This window comes from Epinephelus fuscoguttatus, linkage group LG21 (assembly GCF_011397635.1).
Source record: "Epinephelus fuscoguttatus linkage group LG21, E.fuscoguttatus.final_Chr_v1".
In the NCBI taxonomy this organism is placed as follows: Eukaryota; Metazoa; Chordata; class Actinopteri; order Perciformes; family Serranidae; genus Epinephelus; species Epinephelus fuscoguttatus.
The window spans coordinates 21,647,205-21,670,757 of NC_064772.1; the positions used below are offsets into that span (position 1 = coordinate 21,647,205).

At 42.4% G+C, this 23,553-nt stretch overlaps 2 protein-coding genes across 4 annotated transcripts; one reads left to right on the forward strand and one right to left on the reverse strand.

Moving 5' to 3' along the window:
- The first annotated feature begins 878 nt into the window (after window positions 1-878).
- LOC125881806 (caskin-2-like) lies at window positions 879-5,165 on the forward strand. The gene is made up of 5 exons (XM_049565158.1): window positions 879-1,033; window positions 1,269-1,300; window positions 1,802-1,969; window positions 3,533-3,624; window positions 4,291-5,165. The coding sequence occupies exons 1-5, from the start codon at window positions 967-969 to the stop codon at window positions 4,541-4,543; spliced, it is 612 nt and encodes a 203-aa protein (XP_049421115.1). The 5' UTR covers window positions 879-966; the 3' UTR covers window positions 4,544-5,165.
- A 2,452-nt stretch (window positions 5,166-7,617) lies between these two features.
- mybl1 (v-myb avian myeloblastosis viral oncogene homolog-like 1) lies at window positions 7,618-23,167 on the reverse strand. 3 transcript variants are annotated; one of them, XM_049565739.1, is made up of 16 exons: window positions 22,733-23,167; window positions 18,992-19,091; window positions 18,702-18,773; window positions 18,353-18,445; window positions 17,350-17,570; window positions 16,388-16,589; window positions 16,224-16,298; window positions 15,842-15,952; window positions 14,207-14,446; window positions 13,722-14,096; window positions 13,460-13,599; window positions 13,213-13,327; window positions 12,968-13,084; window positions 12,707-12,811; window positions 12,061-12,252; window positions 7,618-11,454 (listed from the first exon to the last, which is right to left on the reverse strand). In XM_049565739.1, exons 1-16 carry the CDS (start codon window positions 22,753-22,755, stop codon window positions 11,329-11,331), a joined length of 2,307 nt encoding a protein of 768 aa, XP_049421696.1. In that variant the 5' UTR covers window positions 22,756-23,167; the 3' UTR covers window positions 7,618-11,328. The 3 variants fall into 3 exon arrangements, with proteins under 3 accessions (XP_049421696.1, XP_049421695.1, XP_049421699.1); XM_049565738.1 differs by having other exon boundaries at window positions 13,722-14,114; XM_049565742.1 differs by lacking the exon at window positions 15,842-15,952 and having other exon boundaries at window positions 13,722-14,114.
- Between the last annotated feature and the right edge of the window lie 386 nt (window positions 23,168-23,553).

The following is a 23,553-nucleotide window of genomic DNA, read 5'->3' on the forward strand; positions in this document are numbered from 1 at the left end:
CAGACTCATCTGAGAGTCAGAGGGGGTGCAGGCCTAACAAGTGTTTTGCAGAAAGACTGAGGCCAAAGAAATTTAGGTTAATAGCTGTCTCATCCATTTACAGGTGTTTACACAAACACACAAAGCTTATCCACAGCTCCTCTGGATTTCAACCTCAGATCCTGTTGACATTGATTGCAATGAAATAAGTTGATTCATTGGCTCTCAGTTTTATAATAGCTGCAGCAAACTTTCATGGCTCACATGTGATCGTCTGGCTCAGTGATCACTCATGTTATTGATGGATGCTTTTTAATCGCTGACACAAGCTCACAGCCAAGCTCCATCGCACCAGAGCGGGAGAGGGGAGGTGTGTGTGTGTGTGTGTGTGTGTGTGTGTGTGCGTGTGCGTGTGCAGGGTGGGTTCAATCACCATCTGTTGAGCAGTCCACCACCCCGTCCCAAGCCCATTCATCTTTGTCCCTGCTCACCCAGGCCACTGGAAAATGGGACACAGTCAATAACCCTAAATCAATCAAGCACTCATGATGAGGTGGAATTATGAATTCTCATCCACGTCAGGCGAGCGGTGGCAGCGGCCTCTAAACTTCTCTCGCATGTGACCAGATGGTCAAAGAACAATAGGCACTGGCATGAAGATGAGGTGGTCAAGCACGAACTCTGAGTTGAAGACTACTGAATATTAAAAACAGATCTGTATTTGCTGACATTTACTCTTAAAGATTTAAAACCCAGCTATTACTGTAATAATCAAACACTTTTCTTCCACACACTGATATCTGATTTGTCCGCAGTCTTGTGCTGTGCATGTTTGTGTGTGTGTTATTCCCCAGGAAGGACGTGCTGTTGCTTGTGTCCAGCTCCAGTCAGTGCTGCAGCGGATTAGTCAGCTGCATTTATCTGAAGGTAGAGCAGAGAGGAGTGCAGGAGCTTCGGTCAGTGTGCAAGTGTCAGTGTATCTTCAAGATGCAGCGTATCTACATGCACAGCAATGAGCACTTTGAAGTCTTCACCACTGTCCTTGCTCCTCAAGGTGAGTGGAATCATGTCTGCAGTGAAGTGTGACATCATTTTGTCATTGTTAGGGATGTTAGGGCAACATGGGATATCAGTGCCAGATTATTAATAAATAATGGGGGTAGCTTGTTTGTTTACTCATTTACTGAAGGACATGGTTACAGAGATACTTATGTAGGTGCATTTATGTGAAGAAATGCTTATGTACATTTGCATATAACATTTTTGCTGATTCATTTTCCCTCTCACAGGGAGGTATCGATACAGAGCAGAAGCTGAAAAGGCAAGTTAAACCATTCAATTATGCATCTAATATGCACTGATGATAATGTAGCATTGGCTGTAGGTTGTTAATTCAACATCATGTGAATCTTAAACAGCAGATACATGAATCAAAACTTACTGTTTTCTAAGTAAAATTGATATGAGATGACATTGATGTTATGTAAAGTTGGTCAATTTCCTGTGCCTCCATTATGTGTTTAATTAATCTAATTCCTTTGACAAACACGGACCATATTTAGGAGGAACAGATAATGAAGAGTAGACCCAGATTTAGGGTTTCTATTTAACTGCACCACCCGTTAATCTCTGACACATAATCCTCTCCATTCACTGAGTCTGACCTGTAGACTGCAGAGAGCGACACAGACAGTGACTGCAGCTTTAATCAGTGCAACAAAAAGGAAATGCATCAAACTGCACCTTATTTAAATTCAGTTTTAGATTACATTATAAATGCAAAGTCAAAATAACTGGCTGTAGCTCTCCCTATGTCCATTAGATGGTAGTGGTGCACAGCTACAGGCCCCACTGGCCAGATGAGCTGGAGCTGTCCCCTGGTGACGTCATCCTGGTGCTGTCCAAACATGAGGAGGAGAGGTGGTTTGGGCGGCTGCAGGACGGCCAGCAGGGCTACTTCCCCGCCTCCTGTGTGATGGAGCTGAGCCAGGTTGGTTGGCTGCCCGATGAATGTGCTCAGCAATGCAGCATTACTGGATGGTGTTGTTGCTGCTGCTTAATGTCACAAGACAGATTGCACTTCCTGTTCTGTTTCTCCACAGAAGTGTAGGTTTTTTCACCATGAAACAGTTTGTTTCTCAATCAGCTTCTTACCGTGAGCACTGGGATTGTACTCGGACACATTATTTTCTGCCAAAGTCAGAACATATTTTAACTGAGATATTTCTGTCAGTGCTGTTTTGCTGAGCTAATTTCAGAGTGGTAACTTTTAATAAATAATACATAAGGAAGTCTGATAAAATAACCTGATGATGTCACAGTGGTGTCATTAGGTCACTTCAGCTTTGGCCTGAGAATCAAAATTAAATTTAAAAAGCCTGCATTATAACCTGGAGCAGAAAGCTATTTCACTTTTAAACATTCTCTTTTTAATACCCCTTAAAAGTTATGAAGAAATACTTAAGATTTTGACTAGCAGCTTTAAAGGGTACTTAAGTATTTTTCAGTTTGGCTCCTTTTCCCATATTTTTGTGTCTAAGTGACCATCAGAACAAGAGTTTTTGAACTTGGTCGAGTTCTGAGCAAGAGCTCCGCAGCCAGCAGCTAAAAAACAGGTTGCAATGTAACCACTTGGGGCAATTATGCACCGTCAGTTTACGCCCACTGAAAGTGCTTGTTTTTGCCACTGACAGGCTCAGATTGTTGCCATAAGTGTCTGAAAGGATCCCTACAAAGATAAACCTTTTTGTCAAACAGTAAGATCCTTTTGTTTAACCAGGAACAGCTCCTAAAATCATCATCGGCAAGCTAACCAGATTCCATTTAAAAAAACAGCAATTTTATCACTGTAAAACACACATCATTCAAAGTCGACAGAAACAAATTAAAACTCACAAAAGCCGTGTTGGTTCATCTTTCCACTGTTTCAACAATCAACAACTATGGTTTGGTTTAAATAAACCCTTAATTCACCCAGTTAGATGTGAAAATATGTTGATTCTATACATGCTTAAATTACTGTTTATTTGAATGGAGTCTGGTGTTTTGACAACAGCGACTCTGGGGCTGTTTCTAGTCTAACAGAAAAGGATCTTTCTTTTAAATAAAGAGGTCTAACTCTGTAGGGATCCTCTCCATCATGTTGTCAGACACGTAGACAAGTAGGTACACTTTGATAAACAAGCTTACCACATGCCAGTACGCATTTAGGGCAGTAATTAAGTAAATTAAGTGGCAATGTTTTTTTTGTATGAATATAGTAAATATAAGTATAGTTACTTTTTTCCAAACATCATTTAATTTGTGTTTTGATATAGAATTGGTTAAAAATGTTCTGTCCTGCAATCAAACCATACAAATAAATTTCCATTTCTGCACTGCTACTGTCTAAGTAGAGAAATAACAGAAAGATAAAATCAAAGGAATCTGAGCTGTCACTGTGATTTTGGGTGAAAATAGTGGATAAGAGAAGATACCAGAGGAAGTGTACCATTTATTTCAGAACATCTGCACAACAGTTTTAACTCAAACACACTCAATGGTTCCCTCTCAGGTGAATCTTCCTCCAAAAGCCCTGCGAAGGAGTATATCTCTGAGGAGCTCAGCTTGGGACAACGACTCAGGTGTACGCAGCAGACATGGAAAGTAAGTGTTCAACACATACGGCAGCAACAACAAACACACACACATCCCCCTTGACGAGTGCATGCACACACATCAAGCAAACACCCAGCAGCTGTTGTACCAGCGAACCCCCACACATCCCCCATCCCCAAATCCCATCTCACTGCTCTCCGCCCAGCGCCCCTGAACAGGTGGCCCCTCTCGTCCCTCATTAGTTGACAAAGCACACTGATTACTAACCCCACTGAACACACACACACGCACACACACACACACACTATCGAGTCAATCCCCTCTCACTGCAATGCATCTCATTAAAGAGAAGCAGGAGGGAAAAACCTTTTCGTTTTCCATCCTAAATGATACGAAAATGTTTGACCGCTAAAATCAAAATGTTATGAAAATATCTACGATTGTTCGTCAAATAACTTTTCATCAAAGCTATAATCAGTGTAGCACAAGTTGTCTGATAGGATACTGTGTCCCCCCTGCAGTTTATTTGACAGTAGGGGGCATTTATTTTTGACAGCCTGCCACTGAACCTTGCTCACTCACTCACATAAACACACACACACCACACAGAGCCCTCTGTACAACTCCGTGCCTGTCTTGTCTGCTAGCGGTGGAATTTGGGTCATGAGGAATAAACAGGGCCTTTGTGTTTGTTATTTCCTCTTTGTCCCCCAGTGGACACATTCGGCAGGCACTCAGGAGGGGGAGCAGAGGAGTTGGAGGAGGAGGAGGAGCGGGGCTGGATGGGGGCCAAGGCGAGAGCGAGGGCCCCTTCCTGGTGCGGAGGCCCCAGAACCCTGTGCCTCAGCCCGTGGCCTCCCAACCTCAGACACACAGATCCCCGAGCCTGCTCCACAGGATCTTGTCCAAGTGCCGGAAAAAGAGTGAATGCCAGGGAGCTACAAACGGGGCCTTCGAGGGCGACTAAGAGGCCCTCCTCTTTGTCCTGGGTGGCTGAGCCGAGTTCACTTTGGTGGGGGGGAGTACGTGTGTGAATGGAGGAACCTCTGAAATGTAAAAAGACAGGTCTTGAATATGCTGATATGGGCTGGTGCTCATTTCCATACCAGGTATTCTTGACTTGGCTGCATTTCTAGAATCGGGGGGTCAAATTGGGAGTGTGCAAACCTAATCAGCGATGTCACAGCAGGATGTTTTTCCCATTACATTCAATGGACTATGCCTGGTGTGACATCACTGATGGGGGCGTTGCCACAAGTGCAACATGTTTGAATGTAGGGAGCTGAGCAGCTGCTATTTCTGCCCTGTTTTTCCAGCATGGCAACATGACATGCCAGGCTTAGCTTTGAATATATAATAACTATATAATCTTTGCAATCATATGTGTAAAGAAACAGGAGTTCAGTGAAGCAATAAGATGCTCAACAGATGTAGCCTTTTTCTATGATAATTAAGATTAATGTTTCCATTGTCTGTGCACATTTTGTTCCATCATTCATGTTTCTTAACCTCATCTGCTCATGTAAAGCTGTTAATATATATGTACTTTGCTGCTTAATATGTAATTATTATGATGATTATAAACCAGTATACCCTTACTGGCTGATGTATTTTTACTTCAGTGGAAACATGCCTCCATATATTACCTCATACTTCAGCTCCTGTTCATTTTCCTTTGAACACACTGGGCCTCCCTCCTATTTACCAGTGCTGGAGGAGAAAAAAAAACTCTCTCAAGCGAGAGGAAGTGTGATTGAGGCCTGCTGAAAGCCTCGCCAAAGGACCAGGGATTGTGCCGGTTGCCGGGGCAACACTAAAACAGCTCTCAGAAGTCGCATGTTGTCTTCTTCATCCGCGGTGCCTCCCAGCGTGTCCTGGTAGCCGGGGTCTCTATAGGGTGGGCTGTAGATTACCTCCTTCCCCGGGACACAAACACCAAACCTAATCCCTAACCTTGGCCTTGACCTCCGTGGGGGAAACACACTCCTCCTCCTCCCCCACCGTTTGATATTCACTGTTGTATAATCCTTTGTAATAAAGGCTGTAGGAGGCAGTCACTCTGGGGCCAGGGTTTGGGCGGCATGTCGTGCACAGGGAAGGGTGTAAATGTTACAAAGAGAGACAGCTCCGCTGGTGCTCTGAGCAAACTCTGATTCATGAGGAGAATATTTGTGTGGGCCTTTCTGCCGCCGTTACTGTTATCTTGAGCTTGTGACTCTCACTTTTAAACAGAGGGAGGGGAATTACTGAGATTATTGCATGTTTACTTTATGACCTACGATGACTTCATATGGCAGGATATAAAACAAGATAATGTGCACCTCTCTTAATGAGATATGTGCCTGAAAAGGAGGCGCATAAAAGAAGTAAATGCCACTTATCTTAAAGGTATCAGATCCTGGGACTATAAGTGGTGGCTAAGTACTCATATTTTTTTCAAATTCAGACAAGGTCACATTACTTGAAAGTAAACCATCTACTGTGCATGTACATTCAAAACATGACAAATGTCCGCTCAAAATTGGAGCCTGACTTACCTCACACACTGACACACACAAGTGGAAACAGTGACCTATATAGGGCGGAAAGGCCAGGGTCCAATTTTGACACACACACACACACACACACACACACACACACACACACACACACACACACACACACTCCCAGGGCTGTCGACTCTCCCGCCTAAAAGTGTCCTATCCATGCTGTGTTGTGCTGGGTGTCTTCGGGGGGATGGGGGAGAGGGTTAGGGTAACAGGGTGCCTGCCAGATGACTGCTCTGTCAGCCCAATAATGGCCTGCCATCTGCTGTCTAGCATACACAAAGGCAAACAGTGCGCGTGTGTGAGAGTTTGTGCGCTTGCTTTCGGGTGTGTGCTCCGGAGAGGAAGGCAGGGGAGGTTTGGTTGGACGCCTGCAGGCTCTGTTTCATGTCTACAGTGTGCTAGGTAGACATGAAACTGAACACACCACCTTACTGAGTCCATGAACAACTGACTCATGGAGCTTGAGGATGTATAAATGGTACCAGACCTGTTGTGGATGCCAAAAATGGGTGGTGCAGACTATGGCATGTCAAGTTTTACAGCATATTCAAATAAAAAGATGGACAATATAATTCAGTGTTGCGTTCTGCATGCCACAGGTATCTATGTGTCTACATGTCAGTAAGTCACTTTACTCTCAAACGTGCTCCCTTTAAACACACGCACGAAGCATAACGTGGAGGGGCTGCTGCCAATAACCAATTAAGTGCCAAAAGGTCGCTGACATCTTTCAACTCAAGTGCGGGTCACCCAAGAACAAAAGACCCTCTTGTACAAGAACGAGAGCGAAGGGAGGACAGATTGATTAAGTGGACATGGCGTGCATGCGGCGCCCGTGTGTTTATGTGCACATTGTTTGTATGCATGTGCACTGCTGCTCCTTCAGCATAAGGCAAGTCGTCACGTCCTTTGCCTCCCTCCGTTTTGGGGGGCAATTGAGTGAATGGGCCTGTAAAACCAACAGCCCCGAGGACAAAGGAGCCCGGGGGCATTAAGTCATGGGTGAGTGGGCCCCTTTAGGGCCAGCAGCTGACCCTGTGGAGAGGCCTCTTGTTCTGATGGAGGGGGCTCGTGTCCCTGGACCCCAGGCCAAGTTGACAGCATCCCAACATATACATACACACATGACGGGGGGGGTTCAGTTTAAACCACTCTATCAGTTGTCAGTCCCACACCCAAGCTATCCACCTGCATGGCTGTCAGCTCCACCTACGGACAAGTGACAGGATTAAGGTGGAAGATTTGGATTTCCAGTGTCCTCAAAAAAAAATTAAAGGAATCTGTTTTTGGCAAGAGCTCAAGAGATTGCTACGCCTGCTGTGAGCGTGTCAGACAAACCAAAGGATCACAAGAAATCTTTATTATGTGGGAAATAAGATGTAACCTGTTCTAATATGTACAGGGGCAGTTGGCAGAGAAGGTGAGCTCGGCTTGGTTTCAAAACAGAGTTCAAAACGCTGTAGATGTCATGCAACATATGCATTTATTTTTCCAAATTAAGTACATGGTTACAAAGACAGTTGGCAGGATTTCTATGGTACCTTGGTTATGATTTCAACTGAAAATGCTACAAAAAAAAAAAAAAAAACCCACCACAGAGCGAGTGTTACACCTGTGATTCACCTCGTCAGTTAAAGCAAAGTCCAGCATCTTGTGTATTGCTCATGCATAACTACAGTAGTATATAACAGCTGCTACTATCCTGTATATATGTACTTAATTCCCTCAAAACCTATGATGTTACATGGCCAAATGTTGTTAACGTACAAACATGTTAACAAATGGAATGTACAAACACAAGTCAAACCAACAAACAGAACAAACGACACAATTATATACAGATCAGACACATCGCAGCCACCAGATTCAAACGTCTCACGTGGATGTTTGTCTACTTTCTGTTTTAGAGTTGCGCGCTCCTGATCTTTCCACTTGATCTCCCTGACAAGATTCCCTTCTTATTCTCACTCAAATGCTTAATGCAGGATAATCCAGATTATAACTAATACTGGACCCACTAATGCCGATAATACAAAGAAGACCATTTATAGCTGTAGTGTCCCTTCGACAGATTACGTTTCAGAAGGGTTAAAAATGACATGAATCAGCTGGAAGCACAGTGCAGTACATTTCTTCAGAGTCACACCCAAATCCGTGCATATTTACATTTTGTTCTTACGCAGTGTCAAATAATGAGCGAGCAGGTAAAGGTTTAGGGTCTTGCTCGAGGTCGTTTCAGCAGGATATCTGAGTTATAGGACGGTCTGTGTTAGCTGTGTTGTCGCTCAAAGCCATCTGTCTATAAAAATGTTAAGGTAAGGCTTCGATGTAGTGTGTTTAAACACGCATTTCTGCAGCAGAACAGGAGAAGAGAACATGTTAAAATCAAGCAGCAGGATCATAATGTCAGCATTCGTTACAAAATGGGGAGACAACCATCTAACACGCAAACACACACCATAAAACAAAAATAAGGACAAGAGCTACATCATTAGAATGAACAAACATTTAAAATTAAATGATGAGTAAAAAGTGCAATTTGTCTATGATTAGAGGTCGGAGATGGAGTCCTGCTACCTAAGAGCGGAGAACACATTTGAATCAAAGAAAGAAAATGTCCTATCTATATGTTATAAGATCACAGATACGACTACATGATGATTATTTGCTAGATCTTGCCTGATCAGGAAGAGAAATTAAAATTAGTGGCAGTGCACGTTCTTCTAACTTGGAGTAATGAAACTGTAGCCCAATCCTGATTTTGAAAGAGAAAAGACAATAAAATTCTTCAATAATTTCTCTTAAATGTCTTTCTTTTTTTTTTTTTTTTTTTAGAAATAAATAAATTAGTAGACATTAAATAAATAAAACCTACAGCCTTCACAATAAAAAGTAAATCCTTCTCGGCCAAATGCTTGTTGTAGAACACTGATGATATGAAAACTGCTCAGTATCAAAGCAATGGTGACCATTCATTTTCTGTTACAAAGAGAACTGTTTTAGAGCAGGTGAGGGTTTTTAGGCTGTTTTGTCAGCAAAGTTAAACTTCTTAAAAAAAAAAGAAAGAAAAAAAAAAAAAACTCACGGTGTCCGATTTATATTAATATCTAAGCTTTAGAGCTGTCAGATAATAAATAAAACAAACAGAAATAAACATTAAGGTACCCTTCCATTACTGAGGTTCTTACACATGTACATTGCAATGAAATACATTCAACCGATGTCTCAACGGACACTATGGCCTTGGAAAGGAAACAAGTTGTTAAACAAAGATACCATCACAAGTGCTATCCAGTTTGCCCTTAAACACACTGCTCCTTTCTCAGCAGTGAAATCAACTCAGTAGTGCAATACTGACAGTTTCTTACTAACATCCTCAAAAAAAGTTCACATCACCATGGATAGGCATTCAGCAATGTAACGCTGCCGTCATAAAAAACCACGTAACCGCACTTCTGTTTCTGTAATGTCAAAGCAATGGTTATTCTGGACTGTGTGTGTCTAGGTAACCCTCTGAGACCCATGTTGGCACTCCCTGTCTTTAGAGGCTGTAGTGGTACCAACCATGTCGTGGTAACTTGTCAGGAAGGAGGCTAAAAATAACACTCCAATGTTAGGCTAAATTTTGGCAAGGACGACAATGGGTTCTATGGACACCGACAAGTCTCCCATGTAAAGACACGCCCACTTTATGCGGGCCAGGGGGGGTTCCTGGTTCGGACACAGGGTGGGGGGTTCGAACTCTAGGGTGTGGGAGCCCCTCTAGGCGGAGTTTGCATGTTCTCCCTGTGTCAGTGTGGGTTATCTCTGGGTGCTCCGGCTTCCTCCCGCAGTCCAAAGACATGCAGGTTAATTGGTGACTCTAAATTACCCATAAGTGTGAATGGTTGTCTGTCTCTATGTGTCAGCCCTGTGATAGTCTGGTGACCTGTCCAGGGTGTACCCCACCTCTCACATAGTCTCAGCTGCGATAGGCTCCAGCCCCCCGCGACCCTCAAGAGGATAAGCTGTTATGGAAACTGAATGAATAAATAAATGTGTAATATCCGCTGATAGTGTTTGAAAATTCTGCATAATGGGTCCCTTCATTCTCGGAATTGCATAAATTGGGTAAGTTTTGAAGACGTAATCGATGATGGGAGTAGACATCATATACTTCCATTATAATGTTTTAAGCCCTTATACAATCTAATCTTTTAAATTTGGAATAGGCGCCTAACCAAACACAAGTTCATAACAGATTTATTACTAGTAAAACTGGACACACAGTGCTAAGCTGCATCTCAAATAATCTTCAGGATCTCTGCTTTCAGATGATGTGTACTACTTCTTTTTTTAAAGATATTTTTTGGGGCATTTTTAAGCCTTTAATCGATAGGACAGATTAGCGTGAAGGGGGAGAGAGAGAGGGAGGGAGGGACATGCAGCAAAGGGCCACAGGCTGGAGTCGAACCTGGGCCGCTGCGGCAACAGCCTTGCACATGGGGCGCCTGCTCTACCACTAAGCCACCGACGCCCCAATGTGTACTACTTCTATGTAGCATTCACTACTGACCTGCAAACTCCCCCTAAAACTCACCTGTCTCCTCTAAACAAGACAAAAAAGGGTCTATGGTGGGTCTCAGAGAGTTAAAAACCCATGGTGTGATTTTAAAAATACAATGGTGTCAATACAAAGCTGCGAATTTTTGCATGTACGTGGTTTTTTATCTGACACCAGCGACGGGGCAGTTTAGCAAAACAAGCTGGAGGAGATACACAATGAGTAGCGTTACATTATAAAACGTCTGTCTTGTCATTTAAACAATATATTAACAATATAAAACTCAGAAGCAGCCACTGCTATTAATAAACACTCTATGTCTATAGCCTACTGTACGTGTAGGTTGTTTTCAACATTACTGACTAGTGCAGGAAAAACATTCTAGCCTTATCATATCTGTACAAAACTGCTTACGTTGCCAGGTTGTGTGTATTCAAAGGAAAACACAAACAAACAAGAAACTACTTGGGCAGTGACCTTGAAATGTGTTTAAAAACCAGCAGCCATGCCTTTTTGTGGTCGTCCGTGGCAGTGCATTTCTGCTTCAAAAGAAAAACTAAAATTATTTGTCTTCACTGGATTGTCTCTTACTAGGTTCAGTGGAGGTTTTAGTTGTTGGACGGGGTGTAGTAGTGTTGCCTGCGCAGCAAGGGGACGTCTTTAAAGAACAAGGGCTCTTGAGGTAGAGCCAGAAGATGTGTAGGGGGTCAGGTACTGACGGGCCTGTTCTGTCATGATCAGCTGGTCCTCTGTCTTCCCATAAACCACTGCTTCCCAATCACTCACCTGCAGAGAAGGCATGTTACAATGACAGCTGTTCATATTAAACATGGCTTAAGTTTCACACAACGAGGTAAACATACGTAAAAGTAATCCATGTGAGCAAAAACCTCAGGCTTCAGATTGTTCTGAGTGCTGTTTCCATCTTTTTTTTCTACATTTGAGACAAGCTAACGTCAGCTCGTGATGGACTTTATCACTACTGCAAGTGTTTACTTTACATACTACACTAAACTGCTACATGTAGCTACATGCTAACATCAGGGAAACATTTAATCTTGGTTGCCGTGGTTAATTTCTCCCTAATTTGGGGTCATATTTCTGATTGAACATGTCTGCTTGTTTTCAGAAGCTTTTATAGGTGATTCTTCAGGGAGAATGGTGCCGCTATACTCCATTAAAGTCATTCCCCTGCTGCAATGACGTTGCAGAAGACCCAGAAAAGCTGACCAATCAGAGCCAACTGGGCTTATTTGGGAGGGGAGCTGCCAAAATGGAGCGTTTCAGACAGAGTGGACATTAAAGCATGTAAACATGTTCTAGTAGAAAATCAAAACACAGGTATGAACCTGAAAATGAGCAAACTAGGTCCCCTTTAATGACTTTACGTACCTGTACAACAGCGTGTTTTGGTGCTTTGTGGGAGGAGAGAAGCTTCTTCATCCGAGGGCTGGTAAAGCGATGAGGATGAACAGGGACTAGTGAGGTCTCCTCTCGCCCAGAAGTCAAAGAACGGCTACACTCTTCTTGCTCAGAGATTGAGGTGACCAATGAAGAGCCTGACAGTAAACTTTCATCTGGCACCTGCAAATAACAGATTTAATAAATGAAATAGCTACATAGAAGGAACTATACAAGTGATGATGATGCTGAATTTAAAGGGTGACTTCGGTCCTGTCCAACCTTGACCCAATTTTCCCATGTTTTTGTGTCTATGTGACTGATGGCCACAACAAGTACTGATCGAGACCACTGCAGCTGGCAGCCAGAAAAACAGGGTGCGATGTAACCATTCAGGGCATGTCCACTAAAAGTGCTTTTTTTCTGCCACTTACAGGCTTCTGAGCCAATACATTTACAGTTTGTATATAGAAACCAGTTTACCAGTACAATCACACCTCACTATTGTTAGACACTAAGAATGTTTTTAGGGCTATGTGCCCTTCTTCTTCACATATCCATGTTATCTACTGATTCTATTTTTCTCATGTAGTTACAGAATCTGAAGCTGTTATCTTAAACCAGTATCGAGACTTACTTGTGCATTGTTGAGCTGCTCTTGAAAGAGTTGGACATTTAGGCAGTCTTTTCCCCAGGGGTCCAGCACAAGAGACTTGCGCACCTTTCTCGCTGGGCCATCAATCTGAAATCAAAGGATCAAGATATAAATAACAGCAAATGCTCCACAGTTTTGACTCCACACTATGAGTGAGCTCAGTAAAAAGTATTTGTTTCTCCAAAATAACAGAGAGAAGGTAGTATAGTTCCATGATGGAAAACATGTGCATGCTACACATACATTATGTTTCCACGCTCTGTAGTCTGGTTGGATGTTTGCTCTGTTGAAGATGTCAGCTCCAGTCTCCTGCTTCAGAACTTCTCGAATGTCCTCTTCCAGAAATGCCAATGGCTGTGGCTGAAACACATAAACATACATATGATTATTATCACAAGCTCATGCAGCCATATGTAGCATAAAATAATAAAAAGGTTATCACAATAAAGGTAAATAAAAAATGCACACAGCCACATTTGACCTCTCACCTCCATCTTCAGTGGCCCATGCATTTTCTCCTGGGCAGCCAAAGCGTTCTTGAAGGGAGTCGGCGTCCGCGGGGTTGGAATCATGACAGTTTTACGGATTTTGGGGGTCTGTAACCTAGAGAAGTGACAGAAAATATTCAACACCGGGCACTCCTGGTTAAAAAATTCTTACGGAAAATTCCCACAATGCATAGCAATCTTCTGGCTTTTATACCAGCTCTTGTGGGATGTGTTTTAATATATTTACCCATCATTCTCTTTCTGGTGCTTAGGTGTGGTTTCTTTGTGGAGCGGCGTGTTGAGGAGACATCTCTGGCCACACACAGGGGTTGAGGTGAGGGCGGGATTTTCCAAATTCAGATGCTCCGAACCTGATGTGTTGCAGAACTGGAAAACACACAGACACGGCATATTAGCCACATGACTAATGCGACCTCAGTATAACAACTCTACAAAGAAGTAGTCAGCTGAGGTGTGGTTTAGGGTGTGTAGAGAGAGAAAATATTTACTCGTGACGGTGAGAATGGCAGTGACTTTGTTGGCGTTTTCTTGGGAGAATTTGAGATATTCTCCAAGAAAGAAGAGCAGGTCCTGTCACATGAAGGAGACGGTTCCCCCCTCTCTCTTCTCCTCCTCCTCCCAATGGATGACTGGGTGGGTTTGGATGAGTTGATAGGAGTCAGGGAGGTGACGCCGCTCAGACTAAATGGAGCACAGCTCTTATCACGACCAGAAATGGCGTTCGGAGTGTTGACTGTGTAGCCCATTGAACTGTCAATCGTCCGCTCTTGCAGGAGAGTGGTGTACCCTGCCTGGTTGTGCCTGGGTGGTGTCGCTGACTCTGACAAGTCGAAACTGGCCACGTCACTCCACGTCACAGGGTCCTGCAGAGCAAAACACATCTACAGAAGATCTTTAATACATTCATGACTTTTGTTTAAAATATTCATACAGGGATACATTGGCTCTCCACTCTGCTCCTTCTGTTACTCACTGAGTCAATGAGCTCCATAGTTTCTGCAAACTCCGGTATGGTCTGCAGGGTCGAGAGCACGGTGCTGGCCTCTACGGCCAGGAACTTGCTGGGCGAGACAGGAAGCTGTGGTGGAGGTCCTTGGGGGATCTCAGGGCTCCTCCAGGGCCTTCTCTCCGCCTGCTCCTCGAGGCTGCTGTTACTTCTAGTCATTGTGTCATCTGACACACTGTCGGACCAGGATGAGTACTGCTCTGCACTCTGAGGGGGCAGGATGAGAGAATAAGGGTGTTAGATCTCTGACTCCAGCAGCAAAGTGGTGTCTGATTAAAGCTGCAGTTGGTAACTTTTATGAAAATAACTTTGTGTCATATTCGCTGAGAGTGTCACTGTATTCTGAACGAGGTACTGTACATGAGGCAGATGATCTGTGAAAAAATCATGCCCCTCCTCCTCTTCCTACTACTTGTACTAGCATTTGCTAGAATCTACCGCAGCACATGGACAACTACCTATCAGAGCCAAGGAATCTCTCAAACAGCTGTCAATCCTCTCAATCACTGTTTGTACGCCACTAAACTCTCAAACTAGCCAGCGCTGATAAAATATAAATCAAGTTTTGTGACTGCATTGCAAATTTCTCACCTCAAATATTTTCAGAAACATATTTTAGTGTACTGTTTAGCTGTAAAATGAGAGAGTTGTGACAGAGCACTAAGCACCGCCCACCAGCCGAACCAACTGTCTCATCTTCAAATGCCATTAAAAGTGCCACAAGACAATCAAGTAAGCAGGAGTATGATTTTTTTCACACATTATCTGTCTCATTCTCTGCGTGAATACACTGACAGTTTCAGCAAATATTAATAAAAACGTTATTTTGTATAAAAGTTATCAACTATAGCTTTAAATGGTGTGATCTGTAGATGTTAAATAATATCACTCTAAATTTGGATCAGTTTTAAAATTATCTGGGACTAAGAAAGTGTGGGGAACACAGGTGATATTACAACATATCAATCTTGACCAGTCAATCATTCAGTATGAAGTCACTGACTGTGAAGACAAATGACATGAATGAGTGAAGAAGAGTGAATTAAATGTGAAAACAGTGTCAGGAGAAACAGAATAGGAACAGGAGAGACAGAGGAGAGTGCTTGGTTCAAACTGCTGGCTGAGCGTGGGCATGGGGGTGAGGGCTAGAGGGGATGACGGAGCAGGTTGGAACGATGGTAATGGGGGGTAGGTGGGGCGGCTACCAAGCACAGCTTCAGGCCAGTCTGAATGAGTAGCGAGATGGGGAAGGCAGTTACTATAGCAACACTACAGCAAATCAGGCTACAGCTAGCATACGTGAGTGCCAGTCATGTTTTCACATGTATACACTGCAAAAAGTCTATTTAGTCTCAAGTCTTAAAATCTTGATTTGAGAATTTTCTGTGAACCAGTGTTTAGTGTGAGGTGAAGAAAAAACACCTGATTCAAGAAAACTGATAATTTTATCTCTTAATCTCACTTTGATTTGATTTCAAGACTCAATGTTTGATTAGATAATATAAAATATTAAAAATGACTTTTTAGAGTGTATGTGAGCTGCAAACACACGCAGGCTATGCTGACTAAGTATGCAAACACACGTTCGGAGTGTGTTCTTACACGTTGACCTCTGCACTGCACTTGTCGCTGGACTTCATTCTCTGCTGACATAAGCAGCAGCTCAAGCTCCTTAATTCTTTGCTCTCTGTCAGGATCATCCAGGCAGGATGGCTGAAATAAACAAACGTCAGGGAGGAGAGGTCGAGAAGGACAGGAGGAAAGGAAGAAGTTAAAAAATAAACAGACAAAAAACAGATTTACACACACAAAATATTTACAGGAGCATTTAAGATTTTGAATGTTAGGTGAAAATAACGGGACATTCAAGTGCTTGATTTGAAGTCCAGAGTTAGCGATCACAAAGGTAATTACAGAAAGTCCAGAAAATAAAGAGGGTGACAAGTTTTCCCACTGGCATGCAATGAAACACACAAAGACTCACCAACATGAAGCCTGAATTATCAGGAAGACCGTCCATCAGGTGTCCACTGTGAGGATCATAAGGATATCCCCCCATCTAAAATACAAAGGACCACATTTAAATACAGACAACAAATAAAGTAAATCATAACACCATATAGAGTAGAGTGTTGAAGGGAACTGGACCTGGTTGGGTCCCGGTATAGGCAGGGGACTGTGGTCACAGTGTTGGGACTCTGTTGGAGTTTGAGGACATGGTCTGTGTTGGCGTCTCTTCGCTCCAGCATGAGAGGAAGTGAAACTCTTGCAGCCATCTTGCAGGTACCCCTCATGCTCCACCTTCCTCCTCATGGTAGAGTTCCAATGGTTCTTGATGGAGTTGTCCGTCCTGTTGGGCAGAAAAATCAGTAGTATTTCAGCAAATTACACTATTGCATGACTTGGGCTACATCCACACTAACACATTTTTTATTTAAACAGCGTAACTATTGCTACATTTATGCTGAGCATCCACATTACTCCAGTGTTTTGGAACCCCTAAAATGGCTGACCCCATTTTAGTTTTTAGATTATGGGGTTGAGTTTTCATCTGGACAGGTACAAAGGGAGACTTTTGAAAACACTGATGCACCCGCATTCACTTCCTAAATGGGTCTTATCAGTCACGAAGTGCCAAGCCAAAACGTTATAGCTACGTCTGAATACCTTTTGTAATTTTATCCTTCTTGTGTGGGTATGTCTGTCTCATTGCCATGGCTTCCTCTGGTGATACATGATACAATGCTGCCAGTACCACTCTGAAATGTTGCTGTATTTGCATTGCAACAACTGCAATTGCACCTTGTTGTTGGTCCAAGCAAAGAATTATCTGGTCCTACTTTTCGCCATCTCTGTAGTATTTTCTATAACCAAGCAGTGAAGCAGAGTAGACAATCTACTTCCTATTTACATCGGCATACACATACCAAGTGTACATGAAGGTCATGTGATATGTGTTCCAGGTCAGTTTGAAGTGATGGAGATAATCTGAAATTATGCTAAAGCGCTTGTGTGTACAGAGATCATTTTCATTTTAAAACGGCACTGCTGAATGAACACATATTAATGTGCATGTAGCTAGTGCAATGCGTGCACAAGATTATATTTACCGTCCAGGAAGAAGCTTGGAGATCTCTGCCCAGCGGTTGCCAAGGCGCTTGTGGGCCTCATAGATGATTCGGTCCTCTTCCTGAGTCCATGAAGACTTCTTCACCTCTGGGTTAAGGTGGTTGTGCCACCGTTCGCGGCACTGCTTTCCAATCCTTCCCTGGAGGTGCTTGGCGATCACAGACCAACGCTTGGGGCCGTACTTGTGCACCAGGTCAATAACCTGCACAAATATCACCAGTGGAGAAACATTTATTGCACAGTTTTATTTCTAAATCAGAAACTTAAAATATATACACTGCTGCATGTTGTGGTAGTTTTCTCTGCTGTTTTTAGAAAAGGATGGAGTAAGGCCTTAACTGGCTTCATTCAAACTACAAGCTTGTATAAAGAAGGAAATCACATCATTCTATTTTTCTCATTTAGAGCCAACAGCAGCGCCAGTGTTTACAGAGCTTTGACTGAAGCAGCAGCAGCAGCGCGGCTTGTTTGACTGTCTCCGTCAAGACTGAAAAATGCTGTGACGTCGCCACTGGCAACACAGGCTGTTATTGATAGGTCTCGGTTTCTATGATGATGCCAAGATTTTAGAGGAATGAGACGCCATTCTTGACATTCTCAAAGAATCGTGATCCATTTAAGGAATGCATTGTTCATCTCAGGGCTGGCGAACATACTGCAGCTTCACTCTGTACAAAGAAGGCTTGGCTCTAGTGACTTGGAAAGTCTGTGTTTTATTAGGGATGACGTAGTGGAGCATTTACTTTGCAAAAAAAAAAAAAAAAAAAAAAAAAAAGAAGAAGCTAAGGCCAAGAGGGTTTTAGCGGGAAGTAAGCTTGCACATGTGCTCATTAGTTGGAAGGTAAAAAATGCATTGCTTATTGTAGCATTTGTGTTTGTATTGTGTTGCTCTGCTGCTCTCGACAGTCCCTGCAGCTTCTTTCTGCCTCCCCTATCATTTGCCTACTTTACCCTCCAGAACAGGAAACTCCCAGCTCCTCTTACCTTTTGATCCTCCTCTTTTGTCCAGGGTCCTTTCACCAGTTCTGGGTTGAGCACCTTCTGCCAGCGGTGCTGACATTGGCCATCTGTCCTCCCCTGTGACACAGCCGCACAAAGCACAACACCTCATTACACCACAGTTACACCAACTCCTGACAGCTGTATATAAATCTGCCTCTCCGGTCACTGCTCCTACCATGATGTTAATTATGAGATTACTAAATGGTTTGCATGTGTTAGAATGGAAAGAGATAAACCAATATGGCATAAAGCAGTAAGATACTACTGTTAATATTCAAGCAGTTTTGCCTGCATCGTATTACACAATGCAGACATCACATTACATACTTACTGGAAAAAAGTTAGCGATTAGTTTCCAGGAGTCAGTTCCATGCTGCTCTACTAGTTTTTTCAGCTTTTCATCCTGAGAAGAAGAAAAAAAGAGACCTCCTGAGGAACTTCCAGCATCCACATTCACACACTGTCTACTTTAGGGTTCCCCTAAGATGTGTGAAGCACACACTTAAGGACGTTATTACTTGCAAGAAGATGAAATACAAATCTTATGCAGTACAAAGTCCCCATTTCACTCAAATAGTCTACAACTCCCCAAAACCTTACTTGTGCCTATGATAAACTTACCTCATCTCGGGACCACTTTACTTTACACAGGGTCTTTTTATCTTTGCTCTTCTCTTTGCTCTCTGGGTCTGTGGAGTGTAGCTCTTCATCCTCATCATTGCTAAAAAAATATATGCAGGGATACAGAGAAAGGGAAGTAAAAGAAGAGAAGAAACTGTTAGTTGTGCCAAAACTTTTCTTTTATCTTATATTATCTTTACTGTAACTGTGCTTTTATGGCTGCGCAGACCTGTTCTCTCATCCAGTGCATTTCATTGTACCTTTGACCATAACCTGCAGACTAATAAAGTAAAACTGAAACTAAAACTGAACTGAACTCTTTACAAGGTCAATGTAAGCAAGAATACTAGGATGAGTATGGAACTGCATGGAAAGCGCTCAAGTGTTAGTTATACTGTATTTCTGCGTCAGCTCTATGCAGAGTCTATGCCGTACATGGCCTACGCCATGTCTGTGTCACTCTGCAGTTACACCTCCAAAACACTAGTCAGCGTCAGGGTTTCTATGAACTGCTGTAAAGTTTAGCTGATTCAAAACACACATTAAACACACATTAAACATGGCTTAATAGAGACAACTTCAAACACAAGTACACAAATCAGCTTCACTAGAACTCAGCATTTACAGACAAACACTTGTCTTTATCTGGACACATTTTCCCCACAAATACAACATGCTAATGTTTTTAGCACAAGCCTACGGCATTTTACATTGTATAAATTAGCCTAGCAGCTAGCAGACTTTTTCGCTACTCATATGAAGCCAGGGACAACAGCAACATTTAACAAAGGTAATGTAACACAATTCGGCTCCATTACAACTCACAAGATTCACCGACAAAACAACTGTCTGATACTAAACATGTTTTCCAAACAAATATAACATGCTAAGGTAATTAGCACAAGCCTGTGGCATTTTACATTGTATAGATTAGCCCACATATAGCAGAGATTTCCTCCACTTATCTGAAGCCAGGATAAATCATCAATAATAATTAATAATAATGTTAGTATCTTAGTTCTATCAATATGTAATGTAGTCAAATGCTCAGTAAAGCTGTATCCAGATTAGTCATAAAATGTATGCTTATACAAATGCAAACATGTAGGCTAAAGCTCTCTGCTTGTTAAGGCTATTCTTTGCATATGCAAGTTCTCAAGGTAAAGGAGAGCAGTACAGAAAGGTGCAAGAAGAGCAAGTATTAGATAGGCTCTGCTTTAAGTAGGCATTCACTTCTTCTATTAAGTCTGAAAGTTAGTCAAGAACTGAAACGATACCACAGCATTGACTCTGACATCGCACTGAAACTACGGTAAGTCAGTTATCATACAGAAATGGATAAGAGTAAATAATACAAATTTACTACAAAATGTAATAGTCTGCTTTCATAACAGACTATGTCGATTCAAATAAACAATACGGAAATGTAAACTAACAATCAGATAATTAAATAAATAAATAAAGTATAATTATGGATTGCACAGAAATGGGTTTGTCAGACTGGTGGGTCTCAATATGAGACATAACAACACTGTAAGAGCACAACAGAGCTTTCACTTTAGAGATTTAGGGGATAACTGTTTTTAACAAACCTTGACAGAATATAAAGGAAAGAAAGAAACAACTTGTATTTGTACATGACTGCATACAAGAACACAAAATTCCTCTCTACTGACACAAGAAGTTGGCAGGTAGCACTGTACTTCTGTGTTCCCACAAAACCTGCTGCTGGGCAACACTTTCTTTGTGGCTGTGGAGAAGAATTTAATAAATGGAGGAGAAATTAAGTTATCTGTTATCGAGAGCTGTTACTGTAAAGCAGATCTTGCCAATCACGCAGGCCCTTAACCACACACAAAGGGGTCTCATATTAGACTGTGTATGAAAGGTCGTCTTCAGCATGGAAATTTGAACATGGCAACTGAATTTTGGTGTGACCTGACTTCTTCACCAGAGCAAAGAGAAGTGGGGAAAGTGAGTCTGGAGCTTTAGCTGAGCAGGAAGGAGGGGAGTAAGTGGGCTGGAGGAAAGGGGCGATCCCACATCAACAGGCTCTTTCACCTCCAGAGGTGTGTGAGTGTGTGTGTGTCATTGAGATGGAGGAGGCGGTGCGCTGGGGTGTGGTCAGGGGAATGGCAAAGTCCTAACGGTCCAGTTGTTCAAAAAGTTTTCAAAAAAACAGGCAGACTTATATAACCTCTTTGCACTCGGAATAATGACAACGTAGTATTAAAATGTGCTTTAAAAGTTTTAAAAGGAACCATTTTAGTGTCACATCAACACCTCAGAGGCAGCAAAACAAACAGACACTGATGTACCAAACATTCATCGTCAGTTTGTTTACTTCATCAGTCATAAACAGTTCAAAGTATATTGTAAAATACAGGACATGCATTCCCCAGGTCAAACCCTGAGCTATTCTAATTGTGAGAGGAAAGAGCCGCCCATCTTTCTCCAGATGTGAACACAAGGAGAGGTATGTGAAGGGGGCAGGGCACAAAAGTAGCACCATCCACTAGCCAAATGCTGGTAAAATATGTGGCTGGTAGATTTCTTTCTCTCACTAACTCCCCAGAAAAGTCTGCAGCCTGGATTGGGGTTAATTTAGATATTAAACAATTCAACTATTAGTTCAAGCACAATGCTATTTCCCACAGCTCCATGTCACATCTTCAAATGGCTTGTTTTGTCCACCCAAATACCCAAAGATTTATTTACAGTCAGATAAAACTGGAAATAGTGACTGATCTTCACATCTGATAAACTGGAATCACTAAATTTTGCTTCATAAACGACTAAAACAACTCACTTGTTACATAAATGGTTGGCAATTCATATTATTTTGACCAACTAATCAGTTAATTAACTTATAGTTCCTGCACAAATTGTGTTTTTTAACTAACACTTGATTGCAAATACCCTTTTTATTGTGCACCTGGCTGTTGTTAGATGTAAATAGTGAATGTGCTGCGGCCTTGGTGGTCATACAGTTTAACAAGCCAGTATAACTTATCAAGTCTAACCACAAACCACAACATCTGCTTGTTTTCTCAGGTACTTTTCCTACTGAGGTTTGTGAAAAACAAAGAAGAGCTTTGGGGCTTGGCATTAACAAGATGTTCCAAGAAGACCAGAATAGTAAAAATCGGAATAGAAAAACACAGGAAACATTTGATCTGATCCAGATTTTTGTGTGTTAGTCTTTGATTAAGAGACTATATCTTACCAGGTAAAACGTTTATTTATTGACAGCTAATCTGACTGCTTTGTTAAGTAATGTTTACAGGGATGCTGCTATTACATAACTGCTGTTTGACAATAGGCTGCAATGAGCTGATAATGAGCTCCCATGCGTGGCAATAATATCATGCAAAGTATACTGTAATATTCCAACAATAGTAATACTTGCAAGGTATACATTTGGATGTATAGCGTTGTTTGTATTTTACACTATCCATACCTATGTTCAGGCTAGTTTGAGAGGTTATTAACCATTAAATATAATGTATCTATTAACTAACTGGTGCATTTCATGAGCTAACATTACCATTCATAATCTTGTATGTTGACCTCGTTACAGTCTGACTCTGCAGGTGCACATGCTCTGCTGTCAAAGATGAGACCTGCAGCTCCTTAAAGAAAAACCTTAATAGTAAAACCTATCTAAGGTTATCTTGTGTTGCATAGAGGCACTGGTGGCTGTGGCAAACAGATAGCAAAGTGCTTATTGCTGGCACTCACCTGCGTGGTTTCACGTTGTCCATGACAGTCGATAGGATGATTGAAGCTTTTCAGAGACGAACCTGTGGTTTGGCAGCTGTCTAAAATCCCACATTAATAGATGTTTATCCATAGAAATCGCTGTAAGTCATCGCTGGCTTCCTCTGATACACAGCAGCATCTAGCTAGCAGCATTCGGCTAGCCAGTTAGCTAACTTAGTGTACAGTCCATAACGTTACGCTTAGTTTGGGAAAGCTGTACTAACTGTCGATAACATCTTTCTGAAGAAAAGCGTCACTATCTCTTCTGTTACTTGTTTCCGAAACGTCAATATCGCAACACAAAAACCCGATATAAAGTATAAAAGACTAACACAGTACTCTCATTACCCGCTGTCCGGGCTGTTTCTATCTTACTTGTCTGTACTTCTATTTGGCGTTATGATTTTTGTCCATCCCGCCGATTCTCGCGCCCAGCCCTCTGCGCAGGCGGCCTCGCTCCTGATTGGTCAGGAATGGGGCTGTGAAAAGAGGAGTCGGTACTCGAAACTGATTGGCCAGAAAATGAGGAGAGGCTCGTCTGTGATTGGTCGGAAGTGGGAGGTGGGTTAATTTGATTGGTTGAAAACGTGAGAAGGCGGGCGTTAAGTTAGACAACTGTACTGTCACCTTCTGCACTGATGCAGCAGAATGGGTCTTTTCATTAAGGCGGTGGTGGCTCAAAGTTGGGTGCGGGGACTTTCGGGGGCCCTTTCAGGGGGTTTCAGGGGGTTCCCAGCACCACAAGTTCACTAAAGGCAAGCATGATAATCCATTCTCCGATTTTGTCCATGTAATCTGCA

What these genes read in the sequence shown, in the direction of transcription:
- LOC125881806 (XM_049565158.1), top strand. Translation starts at nt 967, where the DNA reads ATGCAGCGTATCTACATGCACAGCAATGAGCACTTTGAAGTCTTCACC. An exon ending in CACTGTCCTTGCTCCTCAAG is followed by an intron (nt 1,034 to 1,268) that starts GTGAGTGGAATC and finishes TCCCTCTCACAG; the next exon opens with GGAGGTATCGATACAGAGCA. An exon ending in GTACGCAGCAGACATGGAAA is followed by an intron (nt 3,625 to 4,290) that starts GTAAGTGTTCAA and finishes TTTGTCCCCCAG; the next exon opens with TGGACACATTCGGCAGGCAC.
- mybl1 (XM_049565738.1), bottom strand. Translation starts at nt 22,755, where the DNA reads ATGGACAACGTGAAACCACGCAG. An exon ending in ATAATTCAGGCTTCATGTTG is followed by an intron (nt 15,953 to 16,223) that starts GTGAGTCTTTGT and finishes TGTTTATTTCAG; the next exon opens with CCATCCTGCCTGGATGATCC. An exon ending in CACCAGAAAGAGAATGATGG is followed by an intron (nt 13,328 to 13,459) that starts GTAAATATATTA and finishes TCACTTCTCTAG; the next exon opens with GTTACAGACCCCCAAAATCC.